The sequence below is a fragment of the Dermacentor silvarum genome, chromosome 9 (genome assembly GCF_013339745.2).
Source record: "Dermacentor silvarum isolate Dsil-2018 chromosome 9, BIME_Dsil_1.4, whole genome shotgun sequence".
Lineage (NCBI taxonomy): Eukaryota > Metazoa > Arthropoda > Arachnida > Ixodida > Ixodidae > Dermacentor > Dermacentor silvarum.
In genome coordinates this window covers 130748201-130768332 of record NC_051162.1, presented here as the reverse complement: position 1 = coordinate 130768332, position 20132 = coordinate 130748201, and the positions used below count along the sequence as shown (strand labels likewise).

General features: G+C 44.6%; 2 protein-coding genes across 2 annotated transcripts in view; both read right to left on the bottom strand.

Moving 5' to 3' along the window:
• Positions 1 to 13968, bottom strand: part of LOC119464316 (lysosomal-trafficking regulator-like) — a 95247-nt gene extending 81279 nt beyond the window's left edge. Inside the window, 9 exon segments of the mRNA XM_049656185.1 lie at positions 623 to 781; positions 5727 to 7001; positions 7003 to 7647; positions 7649 to 7827; positions 8866 to 8950; positions 9555 to 9708; positions 10193 to 10272; positions 12852 to 12961; positions 13520 to 13968. Of these exon segments, the coding sequence (XP_049512142.1) occupies positions 623 to 781; positions 5727 to 7001; positions 7003 to 7647; positions 7649 to 7827; positions 8866 to 8950; positions 9555 to 9708; positions 10193 to 10272; positions 12852 to 12961; positions 13520 to 13661 (2829 nt within the window). The 5' untranslated portion in view covers positions 13662 to 13968.
• A 509-nt stretch (positions 13969 to 14477) lies between these two features.
• The window catches only part of LOC119464307 (carnitine O-palmitoyltransferase 1, liver isoform-like), a 33716-nt gene continuing 28061 nt past the window's right edge, over positions 14478 to 20132 (bottom strand). Inside the window, exons 10-11 of the mRNA XM_049656389.1 lie at positions 19317 to 19623; positions 14478 to 15111 (exon numbers count right to left, since the gene is read on the bottom strand). Of these exons, the coding sequence (XP_049512346.1) occupies positions 15046 to 15111; positions 19317 to 19623 (373 nt within the window). The 3' untranslated portion in view covers positions 14478 to 15045. The remainder of the gene's footprint in view (positions 15112 to 19316; positions 19624 to 20132) is intronic.

Sequence of the window (20132 nt, the reverse complement as noted above, 5' to 3'; positions counted from 1 at the left end):
TTTTTTTATCACTAGAAATAAAGCTGGCAGTTGAGCCTGACAGCAGCTCCCTGTAGGACACATTTTTTAAACCAGCTAAGCTGATCTTATCACCAAGGTAAGTTAAAGTTTTGGTGTAATCTCTCATGATATTCATAACGCATTCAAGTAGAGGAAAGGCTAACTTAATTCTGACCCTCAGTGATATGCTCTGCAGACTTGGCAAATGAACGACGTGAAACATGGCACTGGCAATGTGCTGTAGGTATGCAAAGCTCTCAACCCTAACTAGATAACCATAGCAGAGAGGGTGCACAGTTATCGATTATCAAGTGCAAAAGTTTAGTTGACAGCTGATTGATTTATGGACTGATTGAGCTTAACATCCAAATACTCCCTGGGATTTTAAGGAATGCCATCATGGAGGGTTTGAAGTTACTTTTGGTCATTTACAGTTCCTTAATATGTACTGAAATCTAAGACGGGTGTCCTGTGCCAAACCCCCCCCCCCCCAAATTCAAACACAACCACAGAGGCTGGAAATCAAGCTAATGACTTGCTCAGCAGCACAGTTGCTAAGCTACTTAAATGGCCCTCTTTGGCTCAGGGCGGCTCTCTTTGGCCCTCTTTGGCTTTGGCTCACCTTTGGGCGGCTCGAAAGAGTGGGCACACGTGTCCAGTGCACAAGGTTGCCAAGCAGAGCATCGAGGAGGCAGCGCCACTCGGCCGCTGTGCGGTTCACGCTGGGACAACCGTGCAGGCGGTTGCGCAGCTCTCGCACCAGCTCCTTGCGCTGGAGACACTGCAAACGAACGTCGGACTAACTGCATCCCGAGATTTCACTCTGACAGGCTTCACCGTTAGCGCAGGACCAACTTCCGAAAGTCACATCGTGTTTTAAGAAGAGCAGAGCTGGTGAGCTGAGCGAAGTAGTCAGTCAATTGAGCCACACCACAGCCAGTTGACCCCCAAAGTCTTCCGATAGACTTCCCCCAAAGCACATATAGTTGTGCCCTTAATGCTAATGCCATATTCACTTATTTCTTTGGACAAGCTGTGCTAACCATGAATAGAAGGATACATTTAGCAATGTCAACTAGACAGGATTTATTAGTTACTTGGCCGATGATGTTACCCATCATAAAATGATGCGTGTATGTTTGTGCTTTCATGCGAACACATGCCTTTTACATTATAGATGCTCGGAATTATCTTCCCTGGGAATCTTTGAATATACGGCTAACACCATAATAAACACATTTATCAAACAAGTCAGTACACAGGATGCCCAGGCTGAAGATGGTATGCTCTGTAGAAAAGCTTGAGACAATGAATTCAATCTTGAAGAAGCCAGAGCATGCTGTGACAAGCAGTCACTAGAGCAATACACAAGGGAAGAGACATTCAAAATGAAGTCTCACGATTTGAGAATGCAAAGCTAAAGCAAGGCTAAGTAGCAAGAAGGTGAGCAAGTTCACAAATCATGCCCGAAGTAAAGAAAAGCAGTACTAGGTCAACAACATCAAGGGCTGTACTTAAAATTATTCACTTTGTTTGGTATCACTTTCACTGGAAGTGAAATTAAAATTGTCAGGTTTAAAGTTCCAAAGAAGCACACAGTCTATGATAGGCATCACAGTAGGAAGCTCTGGTTTTTTTAACCATCTGGGGTTCTTTAAAGTGCACCCAAGAGCATAATAGCTGAGCGTTTTTTTGCATTCCACCCCCTTATCAGAATGCTGCCATTTCAGCTGGTAATCAAACCCCTGACCCCATGTTTATCATCAGAATGCCCTAGCCACTGAGTCATCAGAGCAGGTTTATCATGGCTGTCAGTATCAGTACATTACTGATTGGCAAAGCCAGTAGAAGCAGATATGACAAAAGAAATGGCATGTTTTATAGCATCAGCGTTACTTTAGTCACATGTGCATCAACAAAATGCCTGTTGCTAAATAATTCTATATCTCCAGTGAGCCGTAGTGTGGGATGTTAAAAATATTACCCCGAAAGTAATCAATCAATACAATGGCTCAAGCAAAACCAAGATTAAAATGCAAAACCTTGACAGATAAAAAAAACAGTGGGTCCTACGAAAGACAGGAATAGATAACTAGTGAAAGATAACAGACCTAGGGTAGTACTCACCGCATGCCTCTCTTATTTGTTCATTTTTTCTGCCTAAGCATACATGCGAGTTCACAGCAGAATGACTTCTGTTTAAAAAACTTGCTTATCCGTGTCTATCTCCAGATTACACATTGTTTCTACAACTTCCAAGGGCTTCCACAGATAACAGTACCAGGTCTCCTATGCCTTTCACACATTTTAAGGGCATCTCAAGCAAACATGACAAAACGCGTGCCTGGTATAGAAGTGACAGTGGTTATATTTTGGTGATACTGCAGTTAAAGGCCCGAAATAGGCAAAAAAAGAAAAACAATTTTCAGTTCTGTCATTTTTTTGCTTTCAAAACCCTTAATTTCCATAAGATCTTATGTCTTGTACCAATAAAGATGGTTTGGAATGTTTGTCCTTGATTTCCTAAAACCACAATTTTGACACATTTGCAATTTTGGAAAGAAAATAGCTCCTGTTCTATTTTAGCTATCGCAATAATATTTTTACCTGAAAGATAAATGCATGAAGTTGTGTGTGGCAAGCCCAATTTTAGTGTAATATTTCTTTCAGAAATTTCTTGAATGAGTCATGTTTCACATGTCAAGATATCATTCCTTTCAGGCAGCTTTGGTGGGCTCTAACTGTAGCAAATTGGGCTCGGACATTGGTTTATACTGATCACACACCTTAGACATTCTAGATTATTTCTATATCCTAACCATTGTGTTCAGGTTTTTTTTTTTTTTTTTTTTTGTCTAGATACTAATTTTTCTCCAAACAAGAGAATCCAGTTTCTCTGGTACATCAGGAACTGGTTGTCCTAGGACAAAAATAATAACATTTGGGGGGATCAGTACATCAAAATATACAAGGTGTGCAAACTTGGTTAATATCTATTCATAAATAAAAAAGTTGGCTTTCAAGTGTAGCATCTCTCCTTAAGTGTACTTTTCGGCAAGAATTAAAAGCAATTCACCTGTTATCTAACCTGCAATTAAATGTGCGCGATTCTAAACAAGGGTATTCAGCTTCATGCCCTGTACTGCTTCATGCAGGAAAGAGAAATACACATGCAGGAATTAAGTACCATAAACCGCAAAACATTACAGACCGTGGGATTTGAGAAAAAGTTGGCAGTGCAACAAAGTTTACCAATTTTTTTTAGCCCTACAGTGGCGCGATTAACAAGAACAACGCCGTATAGTTGCCTGAATAACAAGGCTACCAATACAAAACGAGGTACTGTGAATAGTCAGGGCCTACAGCAGAACTAGAACCACTACAAAAACGATACTGCCTTTAAGGTTATGACAACGGAACAGAACAGACAAAAAAAAAAAAAAAAGAAGATTGTGCGAACGAGCTTCCAGGCATTAGAAAAAGAAAATATGGTCTATTTAGTGTTATCCAGTCGGAAAGAAAGGAAAAGTCGGGTCACTTCGCCATCCTGGCTAGGTCAAGTCAAGACCCAGGACATTTACTAAATATTCAGGACAGTCCCACTAAATTCGGGACAGTTCCCAACCTTACAATAGTCCAAAAGAGAACAGAGTACACCTAACCAGTGCACCATACAGCTGCCTTACATGGCCTAATGTTCTGACAGTTAGCGCCTCTATAAGCTGAAAAACATCTTGAAACAGCAATCCTCAAAACCAAACTAGTCTCGAAATGGCGGGAGCTGACTGCATTGCTGATGTAGGGCTGCACACAAGCTGGGGTCATATGTGATATTAGTTTGCACTCACAAGCACTGTCATCCTGAGCCATAATATGAACTTTTCTCGATTTTGAGCAAGGTGACTGCTGAACAACTTAGAATGCATCCGTATACAATCACTTAGACTAAAAAAAATCTGTGATAATGTATATTCATCAATACAGTTGGGAAGTGGCTGTGCTAATTTACCCATGCTGACAGCAGTCCAGAAGTCTCTTAGTTACATAGTGAATGGAAGCTACCATGCCTTAGAATGCTCTTGGCTTCCGTAGCATTGCACAGAATTAGCAACAGCGAGTACAAGTCTCCACAGCTAGTGAAGTGATAGGTGCATGCATCACACACGACTTACACTGCTGTATCGATGATAGAGAGAGAGAGGATGCTATGATGAGGTGAAGATGGCAGCCTAGTTAGGTGATAAGCTGTTCAGTATGGGTGAAGACTATAAGACATTTTAAAGACACTGTGACATACAGATGACAAGTACTTACAAAGCTTATGACACAGATCCAGAGGAAAAGTTAGAAATTCAGTAAGGAAAATAACCACAAAAATAAACACACCACGAAGGAGATGAAAATAGGATATGTGTAGACAGGTTCAAAACTAGTTTGAAACTTAACAACATTTATCCAATTTTCAAATATTTTGTGTTCCAAAATCCCAGACTGCCTCATACCTCAACATATGCTAGCCCTGTTAAAAGAATCATTATCCCAATTATAATCTTTACCTCCAATTGCAGGACAAAGGCTTCTCTGAGAGCTATCCAATTATTCATGTCCTGTATTAATTTGCCCACCTCATGCCCCCAAAATTCATAATGCCTTTGCTCCTTCAAACCTGTTGCTGCCTTCGAGTGTGTTTCCATTCCGATAGCATCAAATCTCTTGCTCAAATACAGGACCAGTTATCTAATCTATGTGACCTAACCAGAGCCACTTATTCTCTTAATCTCAACCAAAATGTCATCTAGTGTTGAGCGATCTCTAGTCTACACTGATGTCTGCCTAGATCCTAATGCCGTGCCTATCATTTTCCATTTCATCGCTCACTGCGCAAGCACCACAAATACACTGGGACCCTTGAGACTAGCTGCAAAGTGACTGCGCATGCTTACAATACTGTGAATGGTAAAATGTGCAAGCAGTGTAATTGGAGCAGCAGGTTAAGAGAAAAGGAAAAGGAGTACTAAATCCAGAAAGAAGACAGATAAACCATTGAATATGGTATAACTATTGAATATGGCACAGCCATGACGTAGCAGTCCAAGATAAGATAGGTGTGCACTTGCCAGCACATTGCATTTCTCTTAAGTGCAAAGCCACTCTTTATTCTAAAGAAAGCACAGCTGATGGGAGAACTGAAAAAGGTAAGGAAGACAACACAGGTGCCATTTGGTCTGCCTTCATTCTTGCTGGCCCGGGCCGTACTCTGCACTGTCTTTAGAATGAAATAATTAAAATGCAAGAACTTAGAATGCAAGAATGTGGGCATCTTGTTTACCATCTTAATTTGTGCTACTGTCATGTCATCTGCGCTGCGTTTAGAATGTTAGCCTCAAACCAACTAGTCCACCTTCACACACTCAGAGACCACTTAGCGGTGAGATCAGGATTCAAAATGCAAGACTATGCCCTCTCAGGTACCTGAGAGCTTTCAGAGGCCCATCAGAAAAATAAAGAGGGCCGGCCTGCATTAGCAACACTCATGCATACTTACACCATTCAGAAAAGCTGTAATGCACACACAAAGAATGCATCAAAGTGTAATATGCTCAAACTAATGCCACAAACCAGTACACTAAACGCAGCAAGCCAGTGGAAGAAAGCACAGATCCGCAATTAAAGGAACAAGCACGCAAAAATATTTTCAACAAACGAAGTATGAATGCACAACTAACCTCGGACTGGTACCACAGTCGCACCGGGCACAACTGAAGAAGCAATGCAAGCATAGTCTCAAGCGCTGGAAACACTTTCCGGCAGCATGGACCAGGCCGCACCGTCTCGTCGGCAAGCCAGAGCAGGAACCGATACGCTTCTGCGCAGCAGTTGCCCATCCTCAGATGAGATCGCACAGCACTGCACTGCGCCACACGGCGACAGGAAAGCCAGAGCTCGGCCAGTGTCGACAGTTCCGCCTCCTGGCTGGAGGTTGAGTCCACATCCAAGCCCTCCTCAGTGGCAGACTCATTCAGGGACTCCATGGACTGCATCGTCAGAAGAGGCCTCACCTTCCGCATAAATTCCTTAGTCTCGGCAGCCAGAAACTGCGTGAATGTTGACAGCGCATTAGACTCCGTGTCACTGGTGGACTGCATCAAGCTGTTTTCGGTACTGCCGCTCTCTTCTGCCCTTTCTTCATCTGTCTTGATGCTGCTCACGTAGGCAAGGATGAGGGTTTCAATAAGAACCAAAGCAGCGTGCCTGTAAATAGGGGCAACTGAAGGAGAGAGCAGTCTGTACAAGCGTTTGATTTGCACGCTTTCGGTAGGGAACACCATGGAAGCATCGGCTCCTAAAAGTGAAAAAGCAGACACCGAAAACCACAGTGGGTTCAGTTCTGGTTCTGCACTGGTTGCGTTTGCAAAGTCAAACTCTAGGAAACAAGGCAAGGCCACTTGGGTGCAGATCAGGTCACGAAATGGCTGCCGGGCCGCTTCCATCATGGCGAGCAAGTGCCGGCCGACCAGGGTCTGTGTTTCCGTATCCCCACGATTGAGCAGCAAGGAATACGCCACACACGTGCTGTCTCCCCTGTCCTGGCGTTCCCGACAGCTGAAGCATGCTTGCAAGAAGAGGCCCATCTGCGCACAGAGGCACTTTTGGAGCAACTGCAAAATCTGGTTTTTGTCTTCCGCAGACTGCGAGCCGAAGTCCCGAAGGAGCGGCACAAAGACTTCATCAAGCGCCATGCAGCAGCAGACGCCGCAGCGCAACAAGGCCTGCGTAGACAGGAACGGTGCATTGAGAAGGACGATGCATAGGGAAGCGATGCAACATCCCGACAAAGGTTCAGACATGCTATGCCTGAGCTGCGTCCCCAGAAGCATGTCATGATGATGAAATGCAACTCCCTGTCTTCGCGCACTTTTAGCACGCTTCAGCGACAAGATGATGTCAGCAAGAAGCCCTCCGATGATGGTGCAGGATGAATGATCAGAGGCATGCAATGCAGGCCTGCAGGCTGCTGTGAGAGCAGAGCCTGTGCACGGCTTCCACAATCCAGTTCAAGCTGCCCTCCGAGGAAGGAAAACCATGAACCGCATCACGGATGAACATCAGTGCGGCACACATGCTTTCCACCACAGACTGCGAGTCCCCAGCATCCAACGCAGGCTGGCAGGCATCAAGAAGAGTCAGGAGGACACGGTACTTGCGAATGGACTGATGTGAGTAGCCACAGCCAGCGCGGAGAAGCTGTGATGTTGCGGTGACAATGAGGCGCAGGACCTTTTGTTGAAGAGATTTGGAACTGGGCTGCCCAAGCAGGTGCTTCAGCTGCGAGCCAGCTGGAGGCGAATAGGAAAGACTGTTAAAGAGCTCCAATGCACCTGGCAGACAGAGGCCCGATATGGAGGTTGCAATGGCTTGCCAGCGATCGCCCTTGTGAACAGCACCCCGACAAGACTGGGTCAGAAGAGTGACGAGACAGTTCAGTAGAAATGATGGAGCAACGCGCGCACCCACAATCTTGGCCTCCTCGTCGGTGAGCATATCTTCAAGAGGTGCGCTCCGACGCAAGTACAGACGGTCTTCCCACCCCTCACTGGCAGATTCCAATGGATCTTTATTCGACAGAAACAGGGCTGTAGACTGTCTGCAGCAGAGGTGAAGGCACTTCCATATGGTCCGAGTTGGTCGAGTCGGAGCTGTCTGACGAAGAGTCCAAGCGGGGCTTCTGCCGACAGCGGCGATGTTTCAGGCTGGCCTTGGCTGGGCTTGTCGTGGTAACAGAGCAAGCCATAAGCTCCCTCTCTTCAAATTCCCATTCAAAGGTTCCTTCAAGGAAGAGAAGTATAAGCACTTATGACCAACGATACATCAACCTGTCAATCTACACCCTGCTTTTTTTTTATTCATTAATTCATTCATGCATTCATTTGTTTATTTATTTATTTGCTAATGCCTCAAAGGTTTCTTATCGGGAACTCTGCATGAAGGGTGGGTAACAAAGAATGGAGGAAGTAAGTACATAGTATGAACTAGACAAACTTTGAGCATGGAGACTAATGAGGTTTCTAGTCTATAAAAAGAAATTCTTTAAAATTATAAGACGTTTTCAATTTTCCATCACTGGGAAGAACTGACACTCAAGGCAAAGTTTCACACATGAGGACAAACACTGAGCTACAGCACTATCAACCATTAAAGGATGCCATCATAAACGTGGTGACAATTTTGACCAACTAAAGAAAACAAAAGAAGCAGAATAGTCCGACAAAACAGTAACACAGCCATACTGCCTGCACAATAAAACATGCACCACTTGAGCATAGAATTACTAATAAGCAAGAAAGCAGCATTGTTACTCTGGCTAAGCAAGGCAATAGCATTTGATTTGGGTGATCAAGAATGATCACATAAACACCACACATTTAGCTTTAGAAGCACCGCCTACCCCTTATTTCACTTATTTCATGCTCGTAACGCCAATGTAAGAGGGTGCATAAGTTCAGCACAAATTTGAAATGCCATTTTTTTTTTTTTTCACTTATTTTCTCCTGGATAAAGAGGCAGGGGACGTCAGGGCATTCAAAAGTGGCTTGACTTTTACATTAGCTCAGTCAACCATAACAAACAGGACATCGACCATGATAACAATGCAGTAGCAATGCAGTAGAATCTCAATATAATGAACATGACATAATGAATCATCAGATGTTACAAAGTAAACTTAAAACTCATGAAGTTTTTTTCTTTGTTATCAGTACATAAGCTCATGACAAATATCAGAAATAAAGAAGGTATTTTAATGTCGGACGTGACTTCAGTATAATGACATTTAACTGTATCAAAAAACGAATGATTGCACAGTACCTGGAGACCATGGCTCTTCCAACTTAGAGAAGAATGACAAGAGAGAGATCGCAACCCTGGACAATTCCTTGCAGCAGGGCAGACTCTGAAGAGAAAAATTTAAAAAGATGACGCCACCACGAAGCCGGACCTCCAGCTACAGCAGGTGAAGCTGTCGTCAAGAGCAGAGAATTGGGCAAGTTGGCCGAGTTTCATGGTTGGGAGCAGCTCAAGGAATGAAGACAAAGAAAGCAAGATGACAAACAATGAAAGAAGATATTGCTGTCAACAATATGTGATATGCCAGCGCCCACCGTCAGGTTTCATCGTTGTAATTCGGCACACCAATGCCGAATTACAACGAATTTTGCATTGGTGTGCAAAAGGTCCAATAAATGCCCTTTTGTTTGCATCCACTATTGTGTTGCCACTACACTTTGTCCCAAAAGCATGATTGAAACTCCACAAGCTTTTTTTTTTTTTTTTACATTTTCTTGCGGCTGATTATTGGGCCAAGAATCCTGTGATGGCTCTCAGTGTATTATTTTTTTTTTTTTTCACAATAAACTTGCAGTTGCTAGTTCAGCACTGTGTTTGCTGTCTCGCTTTCTTTATCTCATGTGTTACCCCCAACCATAAAACTGTCGGTTCCGTGTTCCGGAACATATGCAATGAGGCACTGAAAGAGTCTCACTCATTACTGTCATTACCTGGGAGCCAATGCGAACCAGGGCCCACAAAAGCTTCCAGCCACGCCCAGCCAGCAGGAATTCACGGCATGGTGTGGGGTCATCCCCGCTGCAGGCTTCATGCACTTCAAGCATAAGTTGGTGAGCCAGTACATTTCCTGCAGTGGCCCACTCCCTGAGGAAGAAACAGTATGTCGTGTCATCGTTATCATCAGCCTATTTATGTCCGCTACAGAACGAAGACCTTTCCCAGTGATCTCCAATCACCCCTGTCATGCGCCAGTTGACCCCATGTTGTGCCTGCAAATTTTCTCCCACTTCATAACACCACTTAATTCCCTACTGTCCTCAGTTCTGTAACTAATAGACCACCAGTTATCTGTTCTACGCATTACACAGCCTGCCCAGCTGAATTTTCCCCCTCTAAGTGTCATCTAAAACATCAGCTACTCCTGTTTGCAATTTAATGTACTACATGCTAAATGAAAGCTGCACATTAAATTGATTTATTGACTGATTAATTGATCCATCAAATTATACAGTCAAACCTCAATATAATGAACACAGATATAACAAATTATCAGATATTTTCACCAGTTTCTGCATCTAACAAACATATGCAAGATAACACATGTTGCAACCATATTGAAATGACTTACGTGAGTTGCACAGAGCTTGGCACATCCCGGTACTCGACAATTAGCTTCACCAGGAAAGTGTCAAGCAATTGACTCTGCAACTTTAAAGTACACGCCAATGAGAACGACACACACGTGAGATAAAGATCTTGTGACAGAGAAGTACTGCCCATGTCAACAACTTTTCTAAAAAAAAATTTATTCATCACAACTTTCTGCCTACTTCAAATTCCTTCAACTAAACATACGAAATAAAGCTATTGAAATCAAAAAGAAATATAGTAATTGATTCAAAGTTTTGATAATGTTTTCAGGCTGGTGTTTTGCTCAGCTGATGCACTTGTGAGTGCAGGGTTGTCACTTATGTTATATTATTTTAAACATTAAGTTACAAGTATTTGCAGAACACTGTAGTTAGCCTCTCATTTTCACGGTAGAAATTCATCCCATGGCCTCCTTGGTGAAGAGGTTGTAGCAAAAATTCAGTGCAGCAGTGGCTTACAACTTCTGCACCTGTTCTCAGCATAAAAAGTGGCACTGGAAAGACAGCACATCTCCTAGCACAGTGCACGTAAACTGTAGGAAATGACTCAAGAAGACTGTACACTGGCAATTTTTGCAATTTGTGTGGAATTTTTTGTCTCAACAGGGTATGTCATCATAGTGGAGGTGCTTTTAATGTAGAGGGAGTGAAGTATGTGTTAGAGGTATTGCATACAGACTATGTCATTTTGCAAGATGCCAGAATGGAATGAGAGGGGGGGGGGGTACAGTCAAGGAATGGGGGTGCAGTTGTAGTGATGTGGATGTTAAACTGAATGATTCAGCTGCGCATATATTGGACGGTTCTCAGGATGTCATACTGGCACGTCAACTGTCATTACCTGTCATACTGGCAGGTAATACCTTTGCATTCACGTAAAAAATCAGTGATCATGCAGTGAAATCATTGTCATAAACATGCAACTCAGTCCTACACAAATGCAAATATGACATAAAAAATAACTGTTTATTGCCATGACGGCTAGCATATATATGAGACTGATGATTACACAAGTAACAAGGTCAAATACAACAGTAAACTGTGTTTTCGCATTGTGTCACAATGGTAAATTAGGATAAACAAACTACTTCATTGAGTACACCTATATGCAAGACTTCGTTAGGTTAAATGGGTGTACATTCTGCGTGCAACTTTTTTTCTCAAAGGAGCTGTCTAATGAAGTTGTTGCATTGGTACTGATGGTACATCTGCATTACAATGCGAGCACATTTGAAAGGCAAACTAGTACGACCATTCACACAAGAATTAACATGGTGGCCGCATAATGATGTCATGGACCTTTAAGGCTGTGTTTATTCTATCACAAGTTGTCCCTAATCATAATTTTGCACATTGCTCCTTTTGTTGTGTTGTATTAAACGGGCTGCATTTTTGGCAATTCGAGCATTCTTGATGTTCGCCATGAGAAAGTCCTCTGCCTTATCTAATTTGTTCCACAAGTTCAATGTTTCTTGCTTATACATGAAAAAGGGTCTAGGTTCAGGATTTGGCCTAATTAACACTTTTCCACACAGTGTATGTGTATTTCTTAAAGGAAACAAGCTGATTCGGGTGTCCTATGTATACAAGAGAAGAGATTTAATTTCCTACTACTGTGCACACAATAAAGACTGAAACGTTCTACAATGACTTGTATATGTCAAGAACACACAATTCGCAAAGGAAATGGTTATGCGCAAACTAAACACGGACACAGTAATAGACACGAACGAGCGCAATGTACGTGTCTATTACTGTGTCCAGTGTTTAGTTTGCGCATAACCATTTCCTTTGCAAGTATGAACCAACTCACCCAACAGAAAGTTTTACTGAACACACAATTCTCGTGGCATTTTGCATATGCGTAAGTTCGATATTTGGCTTGGAAGGGCTGTCCTGTGGAACACCGTTATATAGCAATTTAAGTATATGCATTCACACTACAATGTGAATATAAGTGAATTCATAAATTCACATGTAGGCAGAGTATAGCAAAACAGCAAATAATATTGGCACCTATAGTAGTCGCACTTTATGCGCTCTATGTGTTGATGTGAGAAGTGTAGCCACTGCATATTATTATATAGTGCAATGCATAGTACAACACACGGTATCAGAGGTATATAAGTAGAAGTAGCGAGTGAACGACCAAAGGATGAGTCATACCTGCAATGGATAGAAACACAACGATTATATTCATGACCTGCCAGCGGAATTCTGAGAGTTGAATCTATTTGCTGTAAAATATCGTTTTTTTTTTTTTTCTTCATTTCAACACGATTGCGAGAGTGATGATCGACGGACATATCGCTTTACAGCTAGCTGTGAATGGAGAAAGTGAAAGTGACAGCTAGTGAAGGCTGCAATCACATGAGTTATTATATAACACTGCGATCAGCTGCGTGCGCTGTTATCAATTTGCGATTGTGCTTGCAAAAGTAGCGAAGCCTTCTGAACTCCTAAAGAGTGATATAATACGGCAAGTAATGCATATAAGTACATGTCTAATCCAGTCGCCGTGAGGTCAATGTGTGCTTTCCTACGCGGCTTTCCGCCCGCACAACAATCACGCAGCGTAGCGAGCATGGAAGCGAGACTGTGGGCTGCATAACAAATGCAATTAGTGGATGTGCTTACCTCTCGACTCCGGCTCGGCGCGGCGATGAATCTGTGCCACGCCTCTTTCAATTCCCGGCTCACTTTCCTCTCCTGCATTTGGCTCATCGTCCTCGTTTCTGGACATGCCACTGCACAAAGAGCAGCACTCACAATACGAGGCAGAACAAACGCGCGGCCGGCAGCATCACTCCACAGGTGGTCGATCCGTTTTCACGCATGAAATCGCGCATATCACGACGTTGCGCACGTGCGGGCACGGCATTACTTGGGCACTCAAAACGCGTGCGGGTTTAACCCTTATCGCCAGCGGCTCGGTGACGCATAGTCGCGCGAGTTTAACGCGCAGATTACACTAGTTCGGCCTTCCACAACGTGATCGTTCTGTTGTCATGTCAAGCGCGCACCCACGGAAAACAGCAGAACAGAAACTACTGGTTCTCAAGACCTTGCTGCGCATCGCAACTACAGCAACAACTTCCGGCCGGCTTTCAAGAAGCAGGCACGCGACGTTGGTTTCCTCCGGCGCCCGTTTCAAGTGCAGATCGAAGCCTTCCGATATGACGCGAGCAGTGTCCTCCGCGCGTCGTCGAAGCAACTCGATAGTCAAGCGTGTGATAAAGCGTCCGCAACGATAAGAGTGGGCGTGCACTCCCATGACGATAATTACGTAACTTAACTCGACTTACCCGCTTGGTATCCTATTTGCGGTTGGCTATTACAAGGGCAGTGGCAACCACGGTAATGGCTGAGCGTCCCTACTTTAGGGGTCGAACTAATCACACTTGTTCCCGCGCCGTCACAATGCACGGATTTTGGCGCTAAGATCATCTAGAATGGCTGGGGGGGTCCGACAAGCAGTCGACAACAGACACGTGACTGAAGTACTTAACAACTTTTGCAGGCCGAATATCTGGATGTTGCAGCTTGACGGCTTCAGTGAATGCGCAGCCTACGAAAGACACACGGGAAAACGAGCCGAAATGAACCGCTGCGGAGACAGCCCAGGGAAATAGGGCCAGCTGTTCCAAATTTAAAGCTAAGCCAACACGGAACAAAAACAAGAACTACTGACTCTGCCAGAGAACGGACAACCTATGGAACAAAATGGCGGGCCTAGCGCCATGTTTTGGTCTTTCGATTGAGGGTTTCCTGCATTCCTGCAGTAGAGATAGTAGAGAGGCCGTGTGCTTCCAGTTTTCAGTGCACGTTCTGTTCAGCCTCGTTCGGGCGTTCAAGCTATACTTTTGTTGCTAAATTTTAGATGTCATAATGCGACGTACTTGACATTTCATGTTCGTCGATACTATCCGCGTTTGCTGAACACGTACCGTGGTTGTCCATTTTTCTCGCAATGCCTTGGCCACAGAGCATGCATAAACCATGAAATCTAGCTCCAATGCGTGAGGCAAAAAAAAAAAAAAAAAAAAGAAAATGCTATATGCACTTCACCCATGGCTGATGCAGCATGCAAAGAATCATGACACACAAGTACCGTGGTTGTCCATTTTTCTCACAATGCCTTGGCCACAGAGCATGCAGAAACCATGAAATCTAGCTCCAATGCAAAGTACACGTGAGGGGAAAAAAAATGCTATGCGCTCCACCCATGGCTGATGCAGCATGCAAAGAATCATGACACACAAGTTAGCTCTGCATTGCTTTATTTTGTACCCCATGGTCTTACAACAAAACATAGTCCCCACATGTAAATAAAACCACTGCTCTGAAAGGACACGTGTGCCACAACGCACCAACAATGTATTGCTGCTCTCTACCCCAGATGTTGCAAGACTTGTGCCCCCCCCCCTCCCCCCCAGTTCCTTGCAACAGCTCCCTGGGAGGCACATCATTGAAGATGGGTGGGAGGCGAGAAAGTAAAACTTGTTGGCAGTGAGATCCACGCATGCCTATTCACTGCACTCTCTCACATCGCGCACTCCTCACAACCAGCTGCACATTGCAAGTGCACATCTTAAAACTCTCTTGGCTCGCAGTAGCTTGGCCATCAGTCTGAATTGCTATGCCACTTGCAGGCAACTTTTTTTTTTTTAGTAAAACTCGCGAGTTAAAAAGGGTTGCTGCGGACTAACAAGCGTCTGCCGCAGTTGCATTGATAGGGCTGGAGGGAAAATGGGGCTGTAGGCCACACTCAAAGACGAGGACGGCCCTCCCCACTGGGCTCGGCTGGCTCCTGTGCAGTATGTACACGCCTTCAGTCAAAAAGGGCTTTCATGTCCTTGAGTGACTGCTCGATGTGGTTGGCAAACCGAAGCGAGTCCTGCAAAGTAAACAAAACAAAGGCACCAGCGTAAACCGAAGGGGGCAGCCTCTTCCAAAACCTTAATTGCCACAGTATGCCTTCATTGTGGTTTTAATAGTGTTTTCAACTCTGGGGTTATACTTCTATTAACAATCTTCGCAATTGTGTTTTATACTTATTTGCTTTTGTTACACGTGCCTGCCCTACTCGGACCACATCGAGGTCTGCAGTATGTAATGTAATAAAAAAAATTGTCTGGTGACTTCGTCTGGCTGCAATTATTGTAACTGACAAAAAAAAATTTCAGTACCTCTTTTATTCTGGCTCACAGCAGGCAAAAGCCTCTTGTAAAATACACAGTGGCAGCTGCCTACTTCACAGAAAGCCCCCGCTGCTATGATACTTCTCACGTATTCACCAAGAAATATGCTTCTTTGCCCGATTGCATGAGTCCTCCAGTGTTGGAGATGAAATCCACAATCCAACTCAACTCACTTAAAATCCAATGGAAAGTCACAGAGAATCTAATCACGGTAGTTTGAAATCCAAAGAAAGAATGCCGAAGCGTAGAGCCTCAAACCCAGGCCACAGAGCCCAGGTGCTGATGACACCGGAATGTACTTCAGTACTACGTACCGAGTTATTCCCCACATGTTTATGGTGCTCCTTCATGCACTGTGGCATGTGCAATGAATCCTTGGAGAGCTGTGTCACGCACTCACTCCATGGAGATGAACGCAAATAGTTAGAAACAGGCAGCATTTCATACAACACAAAAAAAAAAAAAAAGCTGTGCCCCATGTTGCTGCATAGACCAAAATGCAATGGTAACAACAGCCCGAATAGATATATGTGTGGACAGTGAGCTCTCTCACATTTCTGTAGCATAATGGGGAGTACAGTTGAGGTGACATGTTGAATTAGTGAAAACCACACTGCTTGTTACATACAGAGGAAATCCTGCGCCGACATAGTGACACGCAGTAGTACAGGAGACCCCTCCCCCCTAGTCAAAGGAGACATACAATTCAAACAAAGAAGCCTTTTATGCTGGCTATGGGTACAGACCAAGCACTGACTGTAAGTTTCAATTCAAGCAATGTAGTGTTTTGACTGCTCATTTAAGTGACAAGCGTCAGATACATCAAAGAAGCTGTCACAGCCACAACACATCTCCATGCGCACTGTAGAGAGAATACAGTGTCATATGCACAGCCTAGATATTAGTCACGCATAAATTCTTTGTGAAACAAGCAGCACAATGTGACATGCTTGGTGGCACCCATGAGATGACATTGACACAGTGTTCTGATGTGCTACATAATGATCTGGAAAAAACAGTTTCAGCGAATGTGGTGCTTTGAATTCAACAAAAAGCAGTCAGTATCATGGCTCTCTGTGACAGCAACACAGGTTCAACAATGATAGCTTTGCTGTTCGTTTAAAAAAAAAAAAAAAGCAACACAGGAGCAATTTGGGTGCCATGCTTGTTCAGAGTCATCGTTATGCGATTCCACCTCACTTTAGTAGGAGCAAGTCCCATAGCACAAGATAAGGTCATCTAAGCTACAGTTTATAAGCAGTAACAGTGAGAGAATTATATTTGTCTGTAATAATTTGTCTGTAACATGTATTGTCTTTTCTGTTCAGAAAGACTGTCACAAGGTCAACCCACGTTAAGGGGGGACGTGGCTTTGAAAATCAACTTCTTGATTTCTTCATGGATTTTGATGAAAATTGGGACAAATGTTTAGAATGTCTCCCTGATACTTCCATAAAAGTTTCAGAGTGATACCTTGAGATCATTTTATTGAGCAGAATTTTTCTTTCTTGAACTTTCTGGAGGGCCTGGGGAGCTTAAAAAACATGATGGAAGGCTCGTTGAGTATTGAATGCATAGCTCAATGCGTGCTGGAGGTTGTGACAGTCTTACTCTTTTTTTTTTTTTTCACAACACAAATTTTTTAGATAGTAATTTTTAAAGTTACCTTCGCACCAAGCACACTTTCGGAGTGAACGAATAGCCACACCATAAATTTATAAAAAGTCAAGATAAAAATGGGAGACTGTCTCGACCTGCACTGTAGTCCAAGGAACGTGACAAAAAAAAAACAATATCAAAATAGACTAAACAATAATGAAGAAATCAGCTCCAGAAACTGAGCAGAAAGGCGAAAAAACAGTTTTGAGAAAACAGCTCTCAAAGTTTCACCTTCTCTTCAGTTCTCTAAAACGCACCAAAGATGTAATGTGTTTTGTGATGTGGGGCTTCTTGGACATGTGGCCTCTGGTCTGCTGTGCCTTTGTTCTGCGTTTTTCATGTTTGTATGGCATTCTTTACTGCTGCTCTACAAAGAGCATGGTGCCTGGGTTTCAAACCAAGTGAGGTGCAGAACTATGTGGGCATAAATATACAGTAGTTCTAGTGTTGTACCTGCAGACTGCCTCATTGATAGCAATCTCTAGTACAGTCAGTAAGGCATTGTTTTCTTTTGGTAGAATCGACCATGTTACTGAATGAAGGCTCTCAGCAGCCTTCTGAATCATCTTCCATTGACAATGGCTATGAAGGTTAGGAGAGCCACTGATTGATAGGTAGCAATGCAGCTACTAGGTGCTTTCCAGCCTGTACTTTTGTATGATGCCTCACTTCTGCAGCCAGGTGTCTGTGCCAGCCCAAGTGGCCTAGTGAACAGAGCTCATGATGAGGTTCTTTTTATGAAGGGGTGGTACGATAGGTATTGGTACGAGATATCGTGGCAATACGATAATAGAGTCGGCTAGTCGATAATATATGTGCTATGTCGCGGGTCTGAGGTGCCGATGTGCGAAATGCCTGGTCGCGGGTCCAAAGAATAGACGCTCCGTGAGCTCAATAGCGCAGTCCGAGGTGCCGACGCGCGAAATGTCTAGTCGCGGGCTCGAGGAGTCGACGCTCGATTAGCTTAGCCGTGTTGTCCGAGGTGCCGACACGCGAAATGCCTAGCCGCGGGCTCGGGGAGTCGACGCTCATGATGCCGACGCGTGAAGTGCCTAGCCGCGGGTCCGAGGAGTCGACACTCGATGAGCGATGTGCCGACGCGTGAAATGCGTAGCCGCGGGCTTGAGGAGTCGACGCTCGATGTGCTTAGTCGCGCAGTCGGAGGCGCCGATGCACGAAATATTAGGCAAGGATCCGAGAAGTCCGCGCGCAATGTGCTTGATCGCGGAGTCGGAGGCGCCTACGCGCGAAAGGCTTAGCCTCGTGTCCGAGGATTCCAAGCCCGAAGCTTGGTCGCGAAGTCCGCGTCGCCGATGCTCGGAATGCCTAGCCGCGGGTCTGAGACGTCCACAAAAAGCGGGATCGGCCACACTACTGCTATGTCCACGTAGCGCCCGCTTTAACACTCGTCGAAATTACGGAAACTGTCTGGAGCTCGCGAAGAGACCGCAACAAGCGGAGCAGACGACGCCATCACGGAGCGAGCACCGGACCAATGGCGAACCGCGCTGGAGTCACGTGGCGGGCGCGGCCAATCGGTGGCTCCGGCACGACCTTCAATCATTTGCTTTTTGTGTGCTTGTTTCTGTATGGAGGAGATAGCTGAAGCGGCAGATTTGAAGACGGAGAAATTCGCTTTCCAACGAGACCAAGATGGCGGCGCTCGGCTGCGCCGTTCCGGAGATATCGTGGCTCGAAAAACGCCGTTCTTTCGCGATTTCTGCGCAATTTTTCGGCACCTTGGCTGATACAACAATTTTTTTAGAGCACTTCTACTTGGTTTTGAGTGATGATATTTCGGAATCAGATAGAATAAGAGTTACAGAAACTGAAAATGTGATTTTCAAAAAATCAATTTTTTAGCCATTTTTCGTGATGCGAAAGCCGCGTCCCCCCATAGAAGCGGCATCTAACCAGAAAATACCTTCGCTATGCCGTTATCAGCATATATTTGGCACATACTGATAAAGGCAGGAAACATTTTAGATTTACTGCCTTATATCGGACAATTCATTACAGTTTTGATGTTCGACTGTATACATAACTTTCTGCATATCACAACTTTACACCATTAGCTCAAGAGCAGTCGGTGGCCACAGGCTCCACAGCTTAACTATCCCCGCAGCCTCTGCCAGTCTAGATAACCAGCGCACCCCAGTGCAACCACAGTGTAGCCCCTGTGCAGCCAGCCAGCATGCTCTTTAGGGATTAAGATAACATGTACAACCAGCGCAATGCTTACAGTCTCTGGCGAGGAGCGCTTGCTGGACACATGGAAAAAGAGGTGGTCTTCTCCAGCAATGAGGTATGAGACACCGTAGCCATCGTCAGCCACAGGGCCAAAGCCGCCGCCGGCCGAGATGAAGTCGGGGAACTTGCTTAGGTCGAGCAAGCTCGTCTGGTTGTAAGGCGTTTGGCTGGTGGACAGGCGCCAGGGCTCACTGAGCACCTCGCGGAGGAACAGCGAGTCGACCTCCAGGTACTTGGAGACCACGTAGAGGCAAAACAGGTGCCGGTCAATGCCCTTGCCACACATGGCGTCTTGGTACCTGCAACCACGCATAGAGCACACTTTCAAAAGGTGCTCACATGTGGCACAAACATTAAAGCTCGTGGTATCTTACTTCAGTTAAATGACAACATACAGGCTCCTATGCTGAGTCGCTTGAAGATAAAAAGTGGGAAGGGAAAAAGAAATGCAGGATAAATTTCTTTGGTGCACTTTGGTGGTTCTGGTAAGGCTAAAACTGCAGTCCACCGAAAGGTCAGTTATTTGTAGCGGCATATTGTGGCACAGTGTGATGCTTCCGTGCTTCACGAACCTGGCAGTCAAAGAAAGTGACACCACTGACACAATATCAGGTGCTTAGTTACGCCCTAAACATCCCAGTAGATCTCAACACTGCAGACACAGCTGCTGACAAATTGACACCTGACACACCACAGCTGTTCTCTTGACAAGGACCTCTGACACCATCTATGCTAAAGACATGCACTGTTGGTATGTAATGTGCTGCGATGTGAACTGGCCTATGCTTCTCCAGTCAGTTTTCGTCAA